Source organism: Serinus canaria, chromosome 28 (assembly GCF_022539315.1).
Source record: "Serinus canaria isolate serCan28SL12 chromosome 28, serCan2020, whole genome shotgun sequence".
Classification (NCBI taxonomy): domain Eukaryota; kingdom Metazoa; phylum Chordata; class Aves; order Passeriformes; family Fringillidae; genus Serinus; species Serinus canaria.
In genome coordinates, this window is record NC_066341.1 from 4,411,136 (window position 1) to 4,431,942 (window position 20,807).

The 20,807-nt window shown below is 59.6% G+C and overlaps 1 protein-coding gene across 1 annotated transcript in view; it reads right to left on the reverse strand.

Annotated features, from left to right (window-relative positions):
- The window catches only part of UNC13A (unc-13 homolog A), a 37,926-nt gene extending 18,670 nt beyond the window's left edge, over positions 1–19,256 (reverse strand). Inside the window, exons 1-20 of the mRNA XM_050986056.1 lie at positions 19,169–19,256; positions 14,209–14,238; positions 13,778–13,877; positions 13,438–13,555; positions 13,133–13,256; positions 12,887–12,960; positions 12,753–12,807; positions 12,013–12,048; positions 11,268–11,478; positions 8,703–9,320; positions 6,996–7,089; positions 5,983–6,029; positions 4,820–4,898; positions 3,263–3,334; positions 2,741–2,960; positions 1,987–2,214; positions 1,663–1,804; positions 1,121–1,290; positions 615–730; positions 348–511 (exon numbers count right to left, since the gene is read on the reverse strand). Of these exons, the coding sequence (XP_050842013.1) occupies positions 348–511; positions 615–730; positions 1,121–1,290; positions 1,663–1,804; positions 1,987–2,214; positions 2,741–2,960; positions 3,263–3,334; positions 4,820–4,898; positions 5,983–6,029; positions 6,996–7,089; positions 8,703–9,320; positions 11,268–11,478; positions 12,013–12,048; positions 12,753–12,807; positions 12,887–12,960; positions 13,133–13,256; positions 13,438–13,555; positions 13,778–13,877; positions 14,209–14,238; positions 19,169–19,190 (2,720 nt within the window). The 5' untranslated portion in view covers positions 19,191–19,256. The remainder of the gene's footprint in view (positions 1–347; positions 512–614; positions 731–1,120; positions 1,291–1,662; positions 1,805–1,986; positions 2,215–2,740; positions 2,961–3,262; positions 3,335–4,819; positions 4,899–5,982; positions 6,030–6,995; positions 7,090–8,702; positions 9,321–11,267; positions 11,479–12,012; positions 12,049–12,752; positions 12,808–12,886; positions 12,961–13,132; positions 13,257–13,437; positions 13,556–13,777; positions 13,878–14,208; positions 14,239–19,168) is intronic.
- Positions 19,257–20,807: the final 1,551 nt, after the last annotated feature.

Below are 20,807 nucleotides of genomic sequence, written 5' to 3' on the forward strand. Positions count from 1 at the left end.
CCCCTGAGGAGCCTCCCCTCAGTCTCCTGTGCTCGAGGCTGAAGGAGCCAAGTGCCCTCAGCAGCTCCTCAGCCCCTTCCCCAGCTCCATGTCTCTCCTTTGGGCACTCTCCAACAGCTTTGGATCCTTCTGATTTTGTGGTGCCCAAACTGGACACAGGACTTGAGATGAGGCTGTGCCAGAGTGCGCTGGGAAGGGGAAGGATGGGTGCACAGGTTTGGGGCTAGTCTGCACCCATGGCAGGGAGGTGAGTGCCAATGGCAGCAGGAGAGGAAGATGGGGACAGTAACCCTCCAACTGGGGGGTGGGTGCAGCCCCTCTGAACCAGACTGGGGCACAGGACTCACGTCATGGCCTGGTAGATGGACTCCACCCCATAGCGCATGGCAAACTCATCCACGATCTCCTGTGCTGTCTCATCAAAGTAAACTTTCCAGGCATCGTCCCCCTTGGCATCAGGGATCTTCACCACCCCGTTGTTTTGCAAATCCGTCACAAAGTGGAACAGGTTCTGGAGGTACAAATGAGTCCCATCAGCTCCCCAGGGCAGGTGGTGGTAGGGTGGCACTGCTGGGGAGGGGGCCATGCCCCCTGTGCCTGTCTGGGCTGCTCACCTCATGCAGGCAGGTGTACTGAACGTGATAGGGAGCCACCTTCTCCTCGCCCTTGATCTCCACGCTGATGTGCAGCCGGATGGCTCCTGACACTGCTGACTTGTCTGTGCGCTTGTCTGTGGGTGCAGGGAGAGAGATAAGGTGTGAGGCTTCCCTGGGGCAGCAGGGAAATCACACCCCAGCAGGGTGTGCAGTCATGCTGCGGTGTGATTTGGCCGCATTTCCAGCCGCTAGAGACTTGGCCTTTCTGTGCCTTGGTTTCCCTTCTGCAGGAGGCTGCTGTTCTAGAACCTCCTGGGTAGAGGGTTCTGAAAATGACTCTGGGAGAACACTTTATCCTGATGGCTTTTGATATTAAATATTTCTAAGAGCAGACCCTACTGCAATAGCCTTCAGCCTATGGCTGGCAGCACTTCTCCCTTGGAGTCCAGGGCACGGGGTCCCAGGCTGAGCAGGATGTGGCACCCCCTGAGCCCAGGGCAAGGGTCCCAGGCTGTGCTGCTCACCGAGGTTGTACCAGACGTCCATCTCCCCGCTCAGGGTCCGGACCTCGATGATGGTCTGGCCCAGGAAGTCATCAGATTCCCTCTTGAAGCGCTGCTTGACGCGGGACTTGATGTCATCATCCTCGTCCCACACACGGACCTTGATACGGTCAGAGGAGTTGTGGCACTCGCTGGGGAGGTGACAAAGGGCAAGCCCCAGCATGAGCAGTGAAATCTTTCCAGCTACTCTCCATCACTGCTTCCCAAAACAAAAGGGACTAGTACAAAGCAGGAACCAGGGAAGAGAGCAGATGCAGGGGCACCAATCCCCTCCCAGCAGGCTCTATGCCACACCCTGGCAGCTACAGCACAGCTGTATCAGCTCCTGGAGTCACATCCTCATGGCATAAAACAGAACCCCAAGGGACCCCAGCACCTCAATGGGGGCAGGACGAGGCCCAGCTTGCTCCCCCCACCCTACTGGGACATGGCAAGAGCTAGCACAGCCTGGCACAACCACGAGTGGTCAGGGAGGGGAATGGGGAGACCGGGGATGAACTTACAAATGGAAATTCTCCTCCCAGACTGGGTTGAGATTGCCGTAGATAGTTTTAGTCCTTTTTTTTGTCTTTCCAACCTGGACAGTGACATAGGGGTCACTGGAACCTGTCTTATCCTTTGCTTGCAGTCCCTGGGCACAGACCACTGCAGCACAGCACAACACAGCAGAGAGAACAGACAGAGAGATGTCAGTGCCACGGCCACACGAAGATCCCCAAAACAGGCACCTGTGTCCCCCCACGGGCTGAAGCTGCCTGGCAGAATGAGAGGCTGAGCAATGGGGACATTCCTATGGTCCCCAAGACTGAAGGTGACAAGCTGCCTACCTGTGATGCTGATCTTGGCTGACCATTTGGAGGTGCCATCCAGGACGCTCTGCTTGACCGCCTTCATCTGCTGTGTGTGTGTGGTCTTGTTGACCCCAAACACCTCCTGGATCAGCTCAAATATCTCTGGTTTGTTGCGCTCCCGGATCTTCATACGGTCCTTGAGCACCATGATGATGTTCTGGGTCCGGTCCTCTGCTCCATGCTTGGAGCTCTTCTCTGCTGCTCCTGGGAGAGGACAGGCATGGGTGAGATGGGCTGGTGGGCTGGTGGTACCCAGGAGAGAGACAAGAGATAGGTTGGCATGGTGGGCCTGAGGACAGGGACAGGAGGAAATGGCCTCAAATTGCACGAGGGAAGGTTTATGTTGGGTATCAGGGGAAACTTCTTCCCCAAAAGGGTTGTCCAGCCCTGGGCCAGGCTGCCCAAGCAGTGGTGGAGTCACCCTTGGAAGTGAGCAAAACACACACGGCTGTGGCACTCGAGGACACTGTTTAGTGGTAATCACAAGGGTGATGAGTTGATGGTTGGACCTGATAATCTTAAAGGTCTTTTCCAGCCTTAAGAATTCCACAATTCTACGATTCCATGCATGAATTAATCCAAACCTGGAGGGATCTATCCCCCGCCCAGGATGAGTCTGCTCTGCCTACCACTTCTCCCATGCCCAAGTCAGGAGCGGAGCTCTCTGGGGCTGCTCCCTCCTCCCTCTGCAAGGTGAGAAGGGACAAGGCTGTGGGCCCCAGGTCCTTACTCTGCAGGCAGTCAGCGTTGAGCAGGTCCTGGCACTTCTCGTGGCACTTGACACCACACTCGGCGCAGCGCATGCCCTGGCGGGCAATGCCCCACAGCAGCCCCTCACACTCGTAGCAGTATGTGGGGGTGGTGGCCGTCCACACCTCAAAGTTGTGGGGCGTTGTGCAGGAGATGGGGTACACTAAGGCTTGCAGGGTCTTCTTGTAAACATGGTTTTTCTGTGCAGGGACAGGGGAGAGAGGGGGAGAAACGCTGAAGCCGGGCAGAGGATGCACTTGGGGACATTGATTTAATGGTGGTGGTGTTGGGTTGATGGTAGGACTTGATGATCTTATAGGTTCTTTCCAACTCTAATGATCCCATGATTCTATCCCCAGGGGCTGCCATGAGCATCCCGGATGCTCAGGCATCACCAGAGGATGTTGGTGGAGCACACTCTGCACCTCCACTGCTGGCCAGGCCCCCCAGGCTCAGTTTCCCCCTCCCCACCATCCCCAACCCAGCCCACCCCAGCACCTACCAGCTCCTCATTGTTCAAGGTGCTCGAGGCCAGTGCGGATGTGATTCCCGCTTTCCTGGACTGGACCAGGGACTGTGAGGAAGAAAGAGAGTTCCCAGATCCACCAGACGATGAGAGCTCCCTCCTACACCCCCAGAGGCTGTGAGACACCCAGAACATACCCCAAACCCAGACAGGGAAGGACCCTACTGCATGGGGGGCAGTGGGGACATCCCAGCCCCCACTGATGCCAGCACTGCTGTGCAGTGGGACTGAAACCAGTGCAGCAGCCTATGACATTCCCAGTTCAGCGCCAGTGAGGCAGAGCCTCTCACCACGTATGTGAGACCCCTGGGGAGATGGGGTGGGGGGCACTTACCATGGCCTGTGGGCAGCCAGGGCCAGCAAGGGGGGAATAAAAAGCCATTACTGCAAACACTTCCCAGGAGAGCCCCTTCCCTGCCAGAACCAGTGGGAATTGGGGAAATACCCCCTCATCCAGCACTGAGCAGTCTGTGGTGGGGGGAGACTGTGTCCCCAAGCCACAGCACTTGTTACAGCCTGCGAATCCCAGCAGGGAAAGGCAACAGACCCCCAAACCCCACACACTGCCCACCCCATAAACCCCCACCCTCAAAACACCAACACAGCACAGTGCAGAAGCATCAGCAGCTGCCCAAGAGGGCTGGGGTGGGGCACCAGGTTGGGGACAGCAAGGGGATGGGGGAATGTAGGGAGACAGGTTGGGAACAGAAGGGTGGCACCCCAGGGAGGGCACACAGTGGAGATGACAAGGTGTAAAGAGAGGGGGAAGGAGGGGAAGGGCACATAATTCTGGGGGACAAGGGTATCTTTGTTTCCAAAATTGCTGTCTCTTGTCATCAGGAGTGGAAGGGGGGACCAGCAGAGTGACCCTGTGCAATAGAGCCCAGGGACTGGAGGGGACCCCGTCATGGGGGGGCCATACACTGGGGGTCTCCAGCCCCATACACTGGGACAGTGGGGACAGGAGCACAGGGTCTGGGCAACTTGGAAAAGCCATTGCCAGCCCTCCCCTGGTACAGGGGTCTGTCTGTCCAGCATCAGTGAGGAAAATGGGAAACCAGATACAGCCCTGGGAAACCTCAGGCTGATGCTTGGGGTAGGGACCAGAGCTCCGTTAAAGAGAAGCACCCTCGGGTAGGGAGAGCCCAGCTCCCCACTGCAATGAGGGGCAGGAGCCCCCTGGGCAGTGTGGGACGCCCCCGCCCCCCTTTGGCAGGGCTGGGGGCAGGAGGGCTGGCCGGCAGCCCCAAGAGCGCTGTCTCTTTAACCCCTCGCACCGCGCTCACCAGATCGCTGACTAGAGGGAGAGATTTGCGTCCAGGCTTAATGTCGGGCATGCTGTTAATGCAGCGCAGAAACCTTACAGCCGCCCCCCTGCCGCAGGGAAGGCCCAGCCAGGCCACAGGAAAGAAAACAGAGAACACAAGCCATGTTAGAGGCAGCTGGGGAGCGGGGCACGGGCGGCGCAGTCTGGTGGGGCGCAGCAGGAGCAAAGCTGGCAGCTGTGGGGGCGTGCCTTGGGAGGAACCTCACCAAATCGCTAACTAGGGGGATGGGTTTTCGCTTGCGAATGTCCGGCATGCTGTCTATAATGATCAGCCCACCACCAGGCCTGCAAGAGAGAGGAGAGTCAGCGGGCAAGGGGAAACTGAGGCAGGAAGGGGCCTCCTGCTGTTGCCCCATGGTCACTCAGCACTTCAGAGAATCACGGAATGGTTCGGGTTGGAAGGGACCTTGAAGCCCATCTCGTTCCATGCCCTGCTAAGGGCAGGGACACTTTCCACTAGATCAGGTTGCCAACCTGGCCTTGGATACTTCCAGGGATGGGGCAGCCACAGCTGCTCTGAACAACCTATGCCAGGGCTTCACCACCCTCACAGGAAAGGATTTCTTCTCAATATCTAGGACTTGGTGAATATGGCTGCAAAGCAACCCCTGTGTGGCCAGGGTCCCACCCATGGCATCCCCATCCCCACCACCACCCCAGCCAGGGTAGGGATGACTGAACTAAAAACTAAGAGGAAAGGGATTTTGGTAAAAAACTGATTTTTTGCCACATGAAGCTTAACCATGAAGTGAAACCCAGGAGAAAACCTGCCCATTTGGTTTAGTCAGCTTTGGCTTTGCAGTGTGAGGCTGGAGAGCCGGGGTTCCCTCTGGGACCCCAAAGAGGAGCACTAAGCAGGTAAGCTTCAAGTTTTGCTGCAAGGGAATCCAAGGCAGGAATGGAACTTCACAGCCCTGCTGGAAAGAAATCCCTGGAGTTATCTGAGGGTTCTCAGGCAACCTACCAGCTTCTGCATGTCTATGTCCATGGCAGGGCTGTCTGTGAGGGCAAGACAGGACTGAGAACTCCAGCCTGTCCAGGTGAGAGGCTCTGGATTCCCCATGACACTACTCCATGAGGGAAGCAGGAGTTGCCACCCCTCCTCATCCCCATCTCAACTCACCATCTCACTCTCCTCCTCAGCAGCAGCTCTTGGGGTCACAGAGCAATGTCATGTCTGCTGGCTGCTCCAAAAGCACTGACCAGCCCCAAAATTCAGCTCCAAAAGACTGGCCTCCCTGAATGCCCACAGCTTGGCAGCCCTTCCCCACACAAGCCCCTTGATGCTGAGCTCATTAATCACATCCTAATAAGGAGGGGGGCTGAGATCCCAGGGGACAGAGTGCACCCAGCTTCCCCTTGTACTCACCCGCCTTTGAACCACAGGGATTTTTCTCCATCACCTTCCCCGCGGGCCTGGAAAACAAGGGACAGTGTCAGGGCACAGCAAGAGCCACCAGCATGGGGACAGCCCCCCAGGGCAGTGAATGCTCACAGCACTGGGGGAGCGTGGAAGGATGAGCAGGGTGGGCAGAGAAATTGTGCTCCAAAACCAAGAGGGCTCTTCCCTGCAAAGAGCCAGAACTGGGAATAAATCTCTTTGGGAGGCTGACCTGGGTGAGCAAGTGGGTGGGCTTCAGAAAAGGGGATGAGGCTGGCAAAGCAGGGGACATGGCTACACTGTGTGAAAATTCAGGGCTTGGGGGAGTGAAGAAGCATCACAAAAGCTCAGCAGGTCCTCAGGGACCCACAGCAGTTGGGAAAAAGAGCAGGGAAAAGCCAAAGCACATGGAAGAGGGTGTGTGTGCAGGGATCACCCAGCAGTGTCAGCTACCCCTGCAGGCAGGGGATTGTTTTAGAGGAGAAAGGCAGACAGACACCATTACCCCTCCTTCATGGGCAATCCCTGAGCATACACACACACACAGGGAAGGCACACACAAGGCTGGGAGGTACCAGGTGGACATGCTTACCTGCAGGCAGGCTACACCCCTTCCCTGCAGGAAGGGGAGACGCGGGTACAAGGGCCATGGTGGTGGACAACTGAAAAGAGAAGCGGTGGGGAGGGGGACCGAGACCCCGGGGAGCGAATCCAGAGCCAAAACAAAAAGAAAAGATGGAGGATGGAGTCTAAAAACAAAACAAAATATTGTCAACTCAGCAGAGGGGAGGGGGGAGGTCTCGCACCAGCACACACATGCAGCACACACGGGGGATCCTCAGCACTCCCAGCCCCTCTGGGGCATCCCACTTGGTGGCAATGGGGTTATGGGCACCACTGTTGGCACCACCAAGTCTGTGGATGTCCCTGGAAGCTGCCCAGGTGTGTAAAGAGGCTGTGCCCCCAGCCCTGAGCCGTGGCAGTGACCAGGGGGTCCTCACCTCCTGCAGCTGCATGCAGACCTTGTTGAAGGCTCTCAGCCAGTTGGCTTTGGCTCGTGCTTTGGGGTCCTGCACCTCCTCTTCTGCTGGCTCCCTGCAAGCACACACATCCCCTGTCACCTCCCAGCACAGCACCACGGAGTGGGGAGCAGCCCCCACACCCCCAGCAGGTCTGAGGCTGCAAATGGGGGCTCCTGATGTGCCTTGAGACAGTGTGGCCATGGCAAAACTGCCTCTTGGTACCAGGAAGGACTGAAAATGCAGCAGCTCCTGCTGCAAAGGGCAGCCACAATCAGGGCAGAGCACTGGGGAGAAGCCAGAAGCTTCCCCACCCTCAGGAGACCCTGCCCTAGGCACCTAAGTGACAGTAGGTGACACAAGCATGTGAACTAAACATCCTTTGACCCCCATCTCCCCAGCACAATGTTCTCTGGCCACTTCCCACCACAGCTTCCTGAGTAAGGAGCACTCAACACCAAATGGTTCCAAGCCCAGGGAAAAGTGTCTGCCTGGACATTCTAAGTGTTGTGGGTTTTTTTCTCCTCTCCTACAAAATCAAGACATGGAGGAAAAGCAAAGAAATGCTCCAAACATACCAGTCTCCTGGAGAGCCTGGTGTGATGCAACACTGGAGAGAAGTACCCAGAACCGCTCTGGGAAGAGGCCATGGGCCTCTCAGAAGATGAACCTGCTCAGACCTGGGGGCTCTGTCTGTGCTAATCTGGGATCCTCAGAGCAAACCTGGGATCCTCAGAATTAACCTGTGGTTCCCAGCAGTAATCCACAGTCTCCAGTGCTACTCTGGGGTCCCAAAAGCTAATTTGGGGTCATCAGTGCTAATTTGAGGCCCTCAGCACTAATCTGGGGGTCCCAACACAATTTGGGGTTCTCAGCACAATCCATGGTCCCCAGCACTAATCCACAGTCTCCAAATCCTAGCACAGGACCCCTAAGTCCCCTGCCCAGTGGGTAATGCAGGCAGACATGACCTGAGGCCCTCAGGTTCCTGCTAGGTCTTGGGCCTAAATATCCAGTTTTTTTAAAAACAGCTCATTACACATTAGTTTAAATTTGAGATTCTCCATTCCTGGTGTGTAATTTAAACTAAATAAAAGGCTGAAAAAGCCCATCACAGCAGTTCACCTCTGCACAGAGGAGTGACACTCACTGAAAATGGAAATGATCAATAATGATATTTGAATTATCTGTCCCCAAGACATGAATTATTCACATGCTGCATCAGGAACCTGACCACCAATTCATTCACTTGTACAGCAGAGGAGGCCATGGATAAGCTTCTACCAGGCCTAGGGAGAGGACTCACTTCTGTAAAGCAAATCTCCTCCTCTGACCAAGCTACACCCAGGGTGCCAAGAGCCTGTGCCAGAGGAGAGGAATCACAGCCTCGAGATCCCAGGTTATAAACCTGCAGCCCCAGCAGGTTCTTGAACACTTTGAGCCATGCTTAGCACAGGGGGTGGCTGGGCCCAGGCAGCATGCCAAGGGTGCTGGCTCTTGCCTGGGTGGCACAAGGTGGGCTTCCCCCACCTCGATGGCTCAGGCACCTGGAAAAGCTCCAGACACAGCAGGAGGTCCCTGGTCCTGCGCCAAGCACCAGCACCATCCCTGAGCCACCTCCAGAGCATCCTTAGTGCCTCCAGGCACAGTGCCATCCCAGAGACACCACAGGACAGCTTCCCCTCGTACCTCTCAGCTGGTTTTGGGGGCTCAGTCTCCAGGGCTGCCTCTTGCAGGGGAACTTCCTCCTCTGCCCGCTGGGCCTGGAGGGCCTCAGGGGCTTCCTGGGGAGCAGAGGTGTCCTCCTCCTTCCTTTCCTCTTTCCTTTCCTCTTTCCTCTCCTCCTTCCTTTCCTGCTGCTGAGGCTTCTGCTGTGGGACCAGCTGGGGTTGCTGCTGCTGTTGCTGCTGCTGTTGCTGCTGCTGCTGTGGCTGCTGTGGCAGAGGTTTCTGTGGTGGTGGGTATGTTTCATGCTCAGGGGATTCATAGGTGTCCGGCTCCCGCAGTTCCTCCTCCTCCTCCTCCTCTTCCAACTCCTCTTCCTTGGGGTAGCCTTCCTCAGTCTCACTGTAGTCCTCAATGAACTCTTCCTCCTCCTCCTCCAGGTAGAGATCATCATCATCCTCCTCCTCCCAGCGGGGCGAGTCCTTGCGGTAGCTGACGGAGCTGTGGCAGGAGTGGTAGGAGTCCCCGTCCCTCTCGTCCAGCTCCGAGTCCCTCAGGCTCTCGTTCTCGAAGTCCTCGCTCAACTGGGAGCTGCCCTGGCTCAGCTCGGCCGACGAGGCATAGCGGCTGCTCCCTGTGGGGCTGAGGGGGCGAGGGGACACAAGGACAGGGCTCCCGTGGGTCCGTGTCACCCCAGGCAGAGCCCCAGGACCTGCACCAGGGGCAGGAGGATGTGCAGCTCCCACTGGGAGCATTGGGCTCCTCGTCCTGGGAGCCAAAGGCACAGAACCAGGAAATTCCATCGGCTGGAACCAGCCCCTCAGCAGGGGCACTCCGAGCTCCCTGCCTATGCCTGGGCTGACAGTGGGGATGGGCTGACAGTGTCTGTCTCCTAGGCTCATCCCAGCCAGGGGCGGGGGCAGCAGCAGCCCCAGCCAGATCCTGCCTCCTGCTGCTGCCATTCACCCTGTCCTGCCCCTGACACACAGATCTGTCACCTGTGCTCCGCACAGCCCTCCCAGGCACCCCCACCCCAGGACACCCCCTCAACCCCCTCACTCCTCTTGACACCACCCCTACCCAGGGGGCCCCTTCCTGCTCTTGCTGCCAGGCCAGACTCCTTCCCCCACCCCAGCTGCCCTCCCAGCCCCCTCCTCTCACAGCTGCCTGCACTGGAGGCCCGCAGAGGCCCTGTGGCCCGGGAGGCTGCCAGGGACAGGGCAGCCCCGTGGCTCCGTGGGGACAGGCTGACAGAAGCAGACATGCAGACAGGACAGGGACATGCCGAGGAAGAGGCCGACACCATGTCTCCAGCACTGGCAGCCAGGGCTCAAGGGGTGCGTGAGAGGACAAAGGTGAGGGGCTGGGCTGGGCAGAGCCCAGAGTGGCTGAGCCAGGCTATGGGAAGCCAGGGGACACCACAGGGAGGAGAGTGCTGGGGGGTGGCTCAGGCTGGTCCCAGCTGGGAGGGGTACTGGCATCATCCAGGTACCTGGGGAAGGAGCACTTGGGGCACAGGGATGCAGGAGACACAGTTCACGCTTGGAAACCCCACACTTCCCCATCCTGATCCTGGCCAGAGCTGGGAGAGGCACATTGCAGGATTCCAAATCACTGCATGAAGCTTTTGCCCAGGCAGTCACGCCCTGCCAGGTGACCAGGAACAGGGAGTAGCATTTGAGTCCCCAAGGGCCCAGTCCCACACCTGCTGACACAACAGGAACAGGCAGCAGTGCTGCCAGACAGTCACAGTGCCAGCAAGCAGGACCAGGATGCCGGGATGTCACCCCATGAACTGGGGTACAGCTGCAAGAGGGGCTGGGGGGAGCATCCCAAAGCTGTCCCTGGGCACCTGGAGCATCCCAAAGCTGCCCCGTAGGAGGCTGATTCAGGGCGGGGAGGGTGGCACAAGGCCGCCCTTGCCAGGACTGGTGTTGGCCTCACCATGGCTGCAAGGACCGACCACAGCACTCTGCGACGGCACACGGCACACACAGGTAGCGACCCACCTATCCGATAGGTCTAGGGACCGCCTGCTCTCAAGGGAAGGCTGGCGGCTGGTCCGCCTGCTCGACTCAGAACCGGACTCAGCGTCGCTGCGTCCGATTGCGGCAGAGTCTACGCTACCATAGCGTCTGCCAGGGGAGGAGAGGAACATGGTCAGCGAGGTCCCACCGCCACCCGCCACCCCCTGCTGCCATGGGGACACTGGCAGGGAGGCTCTGTCCACCTGGATGGGGCTGGCACTTTGGGCTGGGCTCAAAGTGGGCTCTGCCACGTCTGTGTCCCCAGCCACCCCACACTCCACTGTCCAGCTCCCAGCAGGGACAGCCAGGGGTGGGGGGCCCCAAACCCAGTGAGGACAGAGGAGGGCAGTGACCCAAAAGAGTCTGAAAACTTCCCAGAGAGAAGGAAAGGCTTGGATGGGGCTAGCACCACCCCGCTCTTCCTCACCTCATCCTTCCCTCTGTCACCCACCGCACTGGGAGCGCCATCCCTGGCGTCACCGTGGGGACCTGCTGGCCTCTGTCACCTGCGGGGGAGGTTGAGAGAGCCGGGCCCAGGATGAATTGGTTGTGGCCACTCTACCTGATGGGAGCCTGGTCCGAGTAGTCCATCTCGTAGCTCTGCATGGAGTCAGTGTAGGAGTTGCGGGAGCTCTGCTGCTGGTGCCTCATAGGGTACTGATGCACGGAGGCGTTGGGCTGGGACGTGGTGTAGTAGGGTGGGGGAATGCTGTTGCTGGTCTCGCTGCGGTAGTCACTGTCCCGGTCATCCACGGTACTGTCAGGGTCATCATCTGCAAGGGGCCACAGTGAGTGGGGCAGGGAATGGCCCAAATCTGCCCCCCACCCTGCACAGACCCTTTAGTCCCACCACTATGTCCCCACCGCTGTGGGACCGTGCTGGGGAGGTGGGCCCAGGGCAGGATGAGGGGCAAGCTGACATGTTGTCAGCACAGGAAGGGTTTGGGGGGATGAGGGGAAGGTGGAGGGGGAATTTGGGACATACAGTAGGGGGAAGAGGATGGGGGCAGGAACCCTCCCTCTGCCCCACCCCACCAATGTTCCACCACAGAGGCAAAGCCCGAGCTGCTCATTGCCACTGGGACACCCCAAGAGCACAGAGCTCCATGGTGCCATATCCCCACCAGCTCATGGGGACAGCCGTGCCCAGGACAGGGCACTTGGTGACACTGTCCTCACCCAGTACAGTCATGGCACAAGGCCACAGGCTAGACTCAAGCTCCAGGTTCTCTGAGCCCTGGGCCAGGCAAAGAGGGGTGTGCTGGGAACCCTCAGGCTGGGAAGAGAGGAGTGGGCAGGATACTTACTCTGCTGTTCTCCCCAGCCAAAATAATTCCAGTTGCCTACAAAGAAAGGGGCAGAGACAATAAAGATGGAGGCAGCTGGTTGGAAGGAACCAGCATCTCCCCAGAGGGCACACTGGGTTGGGGACACTGCCTGGGGACAGCATCCAGGATAGGGCACACTGGCACTGGACACTGCCTGGGCCTGAACATGATGGTACCAAGCTGGACTGCAGACAGTGCCCGAGGTGGGCATAGTGTCACTGACCCAGGCTGGGGACAATGCTATGGCCAGGCATGGTGGCACTGACAGGGGACGGGGCCTGGGGTTGGGCACAGGGGCACTGAACCATACATGCCCCTGGGGTGGATACAGAAGGGGGAACTGAGGCATGTGTTGGGACAAACTGAGCTGCCACCCCAAGTGCCTCTGCAGGGCCCCTATCCAGCAGCCCCCAACACCAGCCTGCTGCCCCTTGCCCCAGTGGAACTGTCCTCATCAGCCCCATTGCTTCTATTGCTCCCCTCCACCCACAGTAAAGCTCAGCCACTGTGGAGCCGGGAGACAGCAGAGAAACACTGGCAAACACAGGAAGGACAACAGGAATGGGGATGGGGACAGGGTATGGGGTGAAGTTGAACCCCACTTGGGCTGGGATCCAATGCCCCAAAGCAGATGTGGAGCCCACCCCTTAAAATTCCTCAGTGTGGGGAAAGGAGGGTGTGGGGGTCCCACAGCGGGGCAGGGACAGGGCAGCACTTACAGCACTGTGAGCCATGCACAGGCAGAGGCTTTTCCTGCTCCTCCTGGAAGGCATACTGGGGAGAGAGGGGCTGGTGAGGGCTCCTGCTGGCAGCACTGCCCCTGCCCCCTCACCCCAGGCCTGGCAGCACTCACATCATCCTGGTCCCGCATTGCGTTGAGCTGCTCCAGTTTCTTGGCCCAGTACCTGGCCTCCTCCTCAGGGATATCTGCGAGGGCAAAGACCCCAGCTGGTGCACAGACCTCCCCAAAACAGCCCTCAAGCTTTTGGGGCCATAGGATCAGACCCTCAGTCTCATCTCCAAAGCTCATGAGCACCCCTGGGGCTGAGGGTAAGGAAGGACACAGGCTGAGCCTGGGGGCCGGGGATGGGGCACCCACCCAGCGGCAGCTCAAAGCGTGTGTCGAGGAGGATGCGGTGGAACGTTGGATCCTTGGTGCCCGAAATCTCATTGTCAGTCATGATGACCTGGGAGTCGAGTGTGAGCCATTCCCCAGGGCCCTCCTGTCAGGTAGAAATGGGGTGAGGAGAGCTCCCAGACCCCCATTTTGTTTCCCCACAACTCCAGCACACAGGGTGTGGCCCCAGGCAGGATGGGGAAGGCTCTGCCTGGCCCAAAGGACAACTGGGGGTGGCACATGTCCCTTGGGGTTCAGGAGGGAGATGCCTGTGCCTGCCTCCCTACCTCATTGGACTGCCTGATGGTCCGGAGGGGGATCCACACCGTGCCCACCATAGTGTCCCAGATGAGCCCCTTGTTCCAAACTTCCACAGTCAGGCCCAAGTCCAGCCGATTGATCTCACTGGGGACAGGAAATGTATCAGGTTACCCCCATGAAGTTAACCCCCCTCAGGTCTCAGCTGCCTCCTGGGACCACCCCAGCTTCTACCTGTCCCTTTGGGCCCAGGACTCAGGTGAGCCCCTCAGATCTGGGGTCAGGGCAGTGGGGGACTCCCTGTGTTCTTTATGGGGGCAAGGGGGAGCAGCAGGGATGGGGGAGCTCAGGGGACCCCTGGACACTCACAACATGAAGTCCTGCTCCCAGGAGGGCAAGTTGCCCCGCACTGCGATGGTCGTGCTCTTGACATTTTGCACCTTCAGGGTCACATAGGTGTTAAACTTCTCTGTTGGAACAAGCAGAAGGTGAAGTGACCCCCAGTGTGTCCCCTCTCCCCAACACTGCCCTCTGCCACTCCCCAACACTGTCCCCCTGCCCCCCCCCCCCCCCACCTCCCTCAGCACCCCAGTCCCAGGAGGGATCCTACATCTGCCAGGGCTGGTAGGATGTGAGCCCCATGCTCTGTCCAGGGCACCCCCATTTGTGTGTGTGTGTGTGTCCCCAACTTGCCAAATGATGCCTCCAGAGCTAAGGGTCCCCTTGACCCCCTTCCCCAGCCCCTCCTCTGATCCTGTCACACCCAACCACCCTCTCTCCTCAGGTGGGGTCTCACTTACCTTGGGGCCCATCATACTTGGCCTTTTTAACTGTGGGGACAAAGGGAGGGAAGAAAATCAGGCTGAGACCCTGGGGAAAGGCTGGGGATCCCCACCAGGGTGTCAAGGGAGTGGGAGGACCCCAGTCGTGGTTGACCCCCACACCCCCCCAGCTGCCAGGTGAGAAAAGTGCTGGGATCCCCCATGCCAAGTGAGGGTGAGGGATCAGATACGAGTTGGAGGTGGGCACTAGAGGGGAGAAAATGCTTCCCCAAAAACCTGCTACTCTGGGACAGCTTGCAACCCCAAATGACCAGCCTTCCTCTGGCTGAGGGGGTATTACCCCCCCTCACCCAACAATTTTGAATTGGGATTTATTTGGAGAAACAGATGATGTTACCATCCATATCCAGAGGAAAACCTGTGGTCTGGGGGATGCTGTTCCCCACTCGAGTCCCATGTGGGTGGCCCAGCAGGACCAGGGTTAAGGCTCTCCCAAACCACTGACCCACATTTCCCACAGGAAACTGGGTGGGTCAGAAGCTTGTAACCCTCCCTGACCCAAAACAGCCCCAGGGATGGAGGAGATGCCCCCCCAAAATCATATACAGCCCCAAAACACCCCCACTGTACCCCAGCCCTGTCTCCCCCATGGGGGCACTGTGGGGCTAGTTCCCATCCTGCCCATTGTGGGGGGCAGGGAGCCTCTGATCCTGCTTAGCTCCACGGGAAACCCCCCAGTTCTGGCTGACACCCCCCCCAGCTTTACCCCGTTGGGTGGGGGTTGGTCCCCAGCTTTTTGCTGAAGTGGGGAGGGCAAGGGGAGCCGAGCACAGCCGGTACCGACGCTGTCAATGCCGGGGGCGCGGCGGGGCCTAGGGGTGTCCTCGGCGCTGTCGGGAGGGGACCAGGTGGGGAGGGAATGACACAGCACCCGGAGAACGCTTAAATGACGCGGGTGCCAGCGGGTGCAGGACTAACGTGACCGAGCAGGGATGAAAATAGCCCTGGCGACATCAAAGGTAATTTGATTTCGGATACGTGCCACTCGCCAGCCGCTTATCACCCGCCACCAGCGCTGGAGGGGACGTGGGGCTGCCGCCAGCGCCACGTGCCTGGCAGGGCTGGGAGGAGGCCACGTGGCACCAGACACCTCGGGGAAACTGAGGCAAAGGAAATCATCACCTCGGAAAGCAACTGGGGACCCTCTAACTCGGCTGCCTGCCCTGTGCCACCGAAAGGGTGACACGCTGGGTGGCTTTTTGCCCCAAGGAAGGCCACCAGCGACGTCACTGGCAGCCATGTTCCCAGAGAATCACAGGGCTCCAGAGATGGGGAATTCACACTTGGGGGATTGCCACAAAGCTCTGGGATCCCAAAGATTCTCGAGTGACACCAGGTTGGGAGCCTGGGGGCTGTCTGGGAATGGCTGGCACCACTGTGTGTAATTGATTATGTAAATGAAATAGAATGTCTTTATACATTATATTATACATGTTATAAATTGATATTATCCTATTCTAACAGAGCATTTGGAGCCAGAACCTGCCTGTGGCTGACAGGGATCCCCCTTCCCCCGGGCCCAGGGGCACCCACTATTCTTCACCAGCTGCTGCTTCCAAAAAGGAACGGGAGAGCAGAGGAAGGAAAAGCTCCAAAAATACCAGAGCTGACAGGAACAAACAATTACCCAGGGAACACGTGGCTTTCCTGGCTGTCATCTCCTGCCAGGGAGAAGTCCTGCTGTCACCATCTGCAGGATGTGCTGCCCTCCCATCCATCAAAGGGTCCCTAAAGCTGGCACAGGGGTGGTGAGTCCTGGGGTGCCACCCTGGGGCTAAATTCAACCTGAGTCCCCAGGCAAGGAGCTGAGGACAGTGTGACACTCATGTGACATCAACAAGCTGGGGTCTTCCCAGGCTGGGGTGATCTGTCTCCTCTCAGGGGATGCTGAACAGTTCGGGAAATTGAGGCAGCTGGCAGCTGGCAGAGATTGGGCCGGGAATGGCATGAAAACTGGGTTGGGCTGTTGGCATGACCCAACAGGCCTGTCTGTCTGTCCACCCCTCTGCCTGTCCACACATCCATCCGGCTGCCTGTCCATTTACCAGTCTCTCCACCCACCCATCCCTCCAGCCATCCACCCATCCATCTTGCATCCTTCTTGCTGTCCATCCATCCTCCCACTCCTCTATTCATCCACCCACGCCTCTGTCCTTCCTGTCTCTCCATTCACCCATCCTTCTGTCCACCCACCCACCCCTCTGTCCATTTTCCTGTCTCTCCACTCACCCATCCTTCTATCCATCCATTTGCCTGTCTGTCCACCCACTCCCACCACCCACCATTTGTCCATTTCCTGTGTGCCCATCCCTCTGTCCATCCATTTACCTGTCTCTCTGTCCACTCCCCTCCCTGTTCACCCACTCATGCCTCTGCCTGTCCACCCCACTCTGTCCACTCACTGGTCTCTCCACACACCCATCCCTATGTCTATCCCCCCACACATCTGTCTGTCCATCCCTATGTCCTTCATCCAACCCTCCATCCATCCATCCATCCATCCATCCATCCATCCATCCATCCATCCATCCATCCATCCATCCATCCATCCATCCATCCATCCATCCATCCATCCATCCATCCATCCATCCATCCATCCATCCATCCATCCCTCTATCCTTCCTCTCCCTCTGTCTTTCCACCCCTCTGTCAGTCCACCCACCCACCCCTCAGCCTCCGTGATCACGTCTCCCATCCCCTTCATCCATCTGTCCCTCCGTCTCTCCATCTGTCTCTCCAGATGCCCATCCGCCTGCCTGTCCATCTGTCCGTCTGCCTCCCACCACTCCAGACACCCCCTCCTGTCCCCACTCACCCCACAATCCCAGGTCACTCCAGTGCCTGTCACACAGGGATACCCCCTGGCACGAAGCCCCTCAGGAGGGGCAGGAAAAGCTGGGGGGAGATTTTGGGGTGGCACCCCCGCCCCCGGGACCCCCAAAAATAGCATGAGAAGCGTGACCAGAGAGTGGTGACAGGGCACTGGGGGAAGCCCCAGCCCACTCGGAGCTGCTTCTCAGCAGCCACCCCCAGCGCCACCGAGGATGTCACCACATGTGACAGCCTCCTGTCAGAGGAGAGTACCCGAAATCTGGGGCTGGCTGGGGAGGCACACAGGGGCACACCAGCTGTGGCACTGCCACCAGAGAGGGGGCTGTGACAGCACCTCAAGGACAAGGACACGTCAGGGGATGGAAGGGGGCACAGCCCCCATCCTGATGAACTCGGGCAGCACCAGGAGAGCCCCATTTTCCTCCAGATTTCACCTGGGGTGTGGGAATCCCAGACATTCTATGCATCCCCTTGTCCCAGCTGTCACTCTGCCACCTCCATCCTATGACCCCAAGACAAATGAGTGCTACCCCATCCCCATCAGGATGTCATAGGGCCTTGAGAAGGGGGTAAAGGGACCCCCTCCCAACTGCTGTCTCCCCTTACTGAGCATTCAATCCAGACTGACCAGCGAGGCTGAGGCCAAGCCTGCCGGACTCATCTGGGCACCGAGTTGGGCAGGGTTCAGTGTGCTGGGATCCCCGACCTGTGCACTCCCCCAGTTCATCCCAGTATGGGGTGACCAACACCAGATCTCCTAACTGGGCACACAGCACCAGACCCCCAGGATCCTACCCTGACCCCCCCAGCTGCCCTGACTCCCACCAGCATCCCCATGCCAGGTTGGGCAACACCTGCAGGGACACAGGGGGCTGCAGGAGGTGGGGCTGGGGCTCAGGCTGTAATCTGAGGAGGGTATTTAGGGGTTCACAGAGGGAAGTGGGGAAAGTGTGGGATTTGGGGTGCATGGGGTCTGAGGGAGTGAGAATGTAGAGATACATAGATGGGGATGGATGATTTTGGGGGGATTGAGAGAATGTAGAGATGGATAGATGGGGATGGATGATTTTGGGAGTGGAGGAATTTTAGGGGTCGGGGGTGCTTCAGGGTGTAATTGGGGGTTGGGGATAGATGTGGGGTGTTGGGGGCACAGATGGGGTGTTTTTGATGAGGGGGTGGTTGGGAATGCAGAGGGCTGCATCTGCAGGATGGGGGTGCCTGAGGATAGGTGTGAGGGTTGGGATCCTGGGGGGTTGGGTAGGGGGATATATGGGGAGAGATGCGATGGTGGGGGGGGGGGTGTGTACAGGAATGGGTGTCTGGGGGGTGAGCACGGTGAGCTCTGTGCTTGAGGGGGGTGTGGGAAGAGACGCGAAGGGGGCAGGATGGAAAGAAGGGGGCTCCGAGGGGGCGGCAAGCTGGAGAGGGTAGGGTGGGCGGCGAGGGGGGAGCCCCCTCCCCACGGCATGGGAGGGCGACGGAGGGAGCCTGGGGGGGGTTTATAGGGGAGCCCCCTCCCTCCCCGGCAGTGGGAAGTTGTGGGGGCAGCTCCCGCCCCACGGCTTTGGGAGGTTATGAAGAAAGCCCGGGAGTTGTTCCGGGGGGAGCCCCCTTCCCACAGCGGGAGGGGAGCCCGGGAGGGTTCCAGGGGGAGCCCGGTTCCTCCCCTGCAGTCCCCATGGGGCTGCAGGAGGCGGGGAGGGAGCCCCGTCCCTCCCGGCGGGCTTTCGGGGTCAGGACCAGCGTTCGGGGGGATCCCGGGGCGTTCCGGGGGATCCCGGGAGGTTCCGGGGATCCCTGTGCGGGCAGGGCGCGCCCACACCCCCGCCCCTCCCCCACCCCCGCTCCCGGCTCCCGCGCCGCGCGCGCGCCCCCGCCGGTTCATTCATAAATCCACGCGCCGGGCGGTCGTGAATGGAGCCGTTCCCACGACCCCCCCGCCTCACCGCCCCCTCCTGCCCGCACTCCCCTCAGCCCCGCCGGCCCCGCACCCCGCGCTCCCCCCTCTCCGCCCCGGGCTCCGCTCCGTCGCCGCACGGGACGCGCCCCCCGCCCGACCTGTGCCCCGTGCCCCGTGCCCCGGTACCTCCGACGCAGAGCAGCGACATGGCGGCGGTGTGGGCGCCGGGGGGCGCGGGGGGCGCGGGGGGCCCTGGCCGCCGCCCGGCTCTAGCGCGCCGCCATCTTCCCTCAGCACCGCGGACAGCGCCTGACGTCACCGCCGCCCCCGCCCGCGCGGCCCCGCCCCCGAGCCCCGCCCGGCGCCGGGGCCGAGTCGGGTCTGGGGTCCGGGGTGGGTCTCGGGGGGCGGAACGCACGGCAGGGCTCGGCTCGGCACGGCACGGCACGGCACGGCACGGCACGGAGCGCGGAACGCACGGCACGGCACAGCACAGCCGCAGCGCCCCGCGGAATGGGCGGGGGGTCCTGCCCGAAGCGGGAGACGGTTCTGTCCGGGGTGGGTCTGGCTGGCTCGTACAACCCGGGAGGATGTGGTGCCCTCCTTTCCCTGGCAGGGTGCGGTCTGTCTGGGCTGGGGGAGCTGTGTCCAGCCCTAAAGGGGGGTGGTTTGGGGGTGCAGAATTTACCGCGCCCCTCCCAGGCATGCATCCCCCCGGGCCGTGCTGGGCATGTTCAGAGATGGGTCTGAGCAGGTGGGGCACACTGTCGTTGTGAACCCCCATTGTTGTGCCCTCTCTCCTCTTGGCCACCAAATGTGACATCCCAAAAAATGCTCAGATCTGGGCAGTGATCCCAGCTCAGGGGCTGCAGAAGCTGCCATGGTCCCAGACAGGGACCAACACCCAGCTCCAGATGTTGGCCCTCATGGAAGGGGTCCCACATGGGAGTAAAGCAGAGACCTCTACCTCCATCACTGGGGACATGATGGAGGTAGGATGAAGCCCCTCAGACAGGGCTTCATCCTGACCTCGTTTACCTCTTCTTGCCATGGAGCCAGGTGATGGGCTCACACTACCATCCTGCTGATCCTGGTGGCTCTAACAAAGGTGTCACCACGTACTCCCATGGGATCATTGCATCTTGCAGGGACCAGCAGAAAGTGGCATCAGGAACACCAGGGGGAAAAGAAACTCCAAGGGAAACTGAGGCACAGAACGGCAAAGGAAGATGTGCACACAAGTGTACCTGTGGGACTGAGTGCTCTGGCCTGACCCTCACACTGGTCCCTCATCACTAATGAGTGGTCCCAAACGAGCAGCAGGACCCAACCCTCCCAGAGCAGCCCCAGCCCCTTGACAGCGCAGTACTGGAGCCACTGGTGGCAGGAGATGTGGCAGCTGGGCATCCATGTGTGACCTCACACACCTGCACACCCTCCGTTACCCCCATACGAGCACAAAGAGCCCCGTGAGGTGACAGCCCAGGCAGGGCTGCCCCAGTTTGGGCAGCAGAGAGGTCCAGCTGTGGACAGCCCCACTGCCACCTCCCTCCCTTCTCCAGGGACAAGGCCCTGGGGGATACTGGTATGGTGGGCAGCAGTGGGCACAGCCCTTCCTGCCAGGGAAACTGAGGCATAGAGAGCTGGGCTTTGCACCGATGATGAGCTAGAGGAGGCAGGGTCACCCGGGCAGTGCTGAAATGCCAAGTCAAACCCCCAGGTCCTCTGGCTGGAGCAGCTGGCTCAGCCCCAGCCCCCTCCCCAGCACATCCATTCTCCTGGCTCTTCTTCCCAACAGCCCTGCCCCGGGATGGCAGAGTGGGCC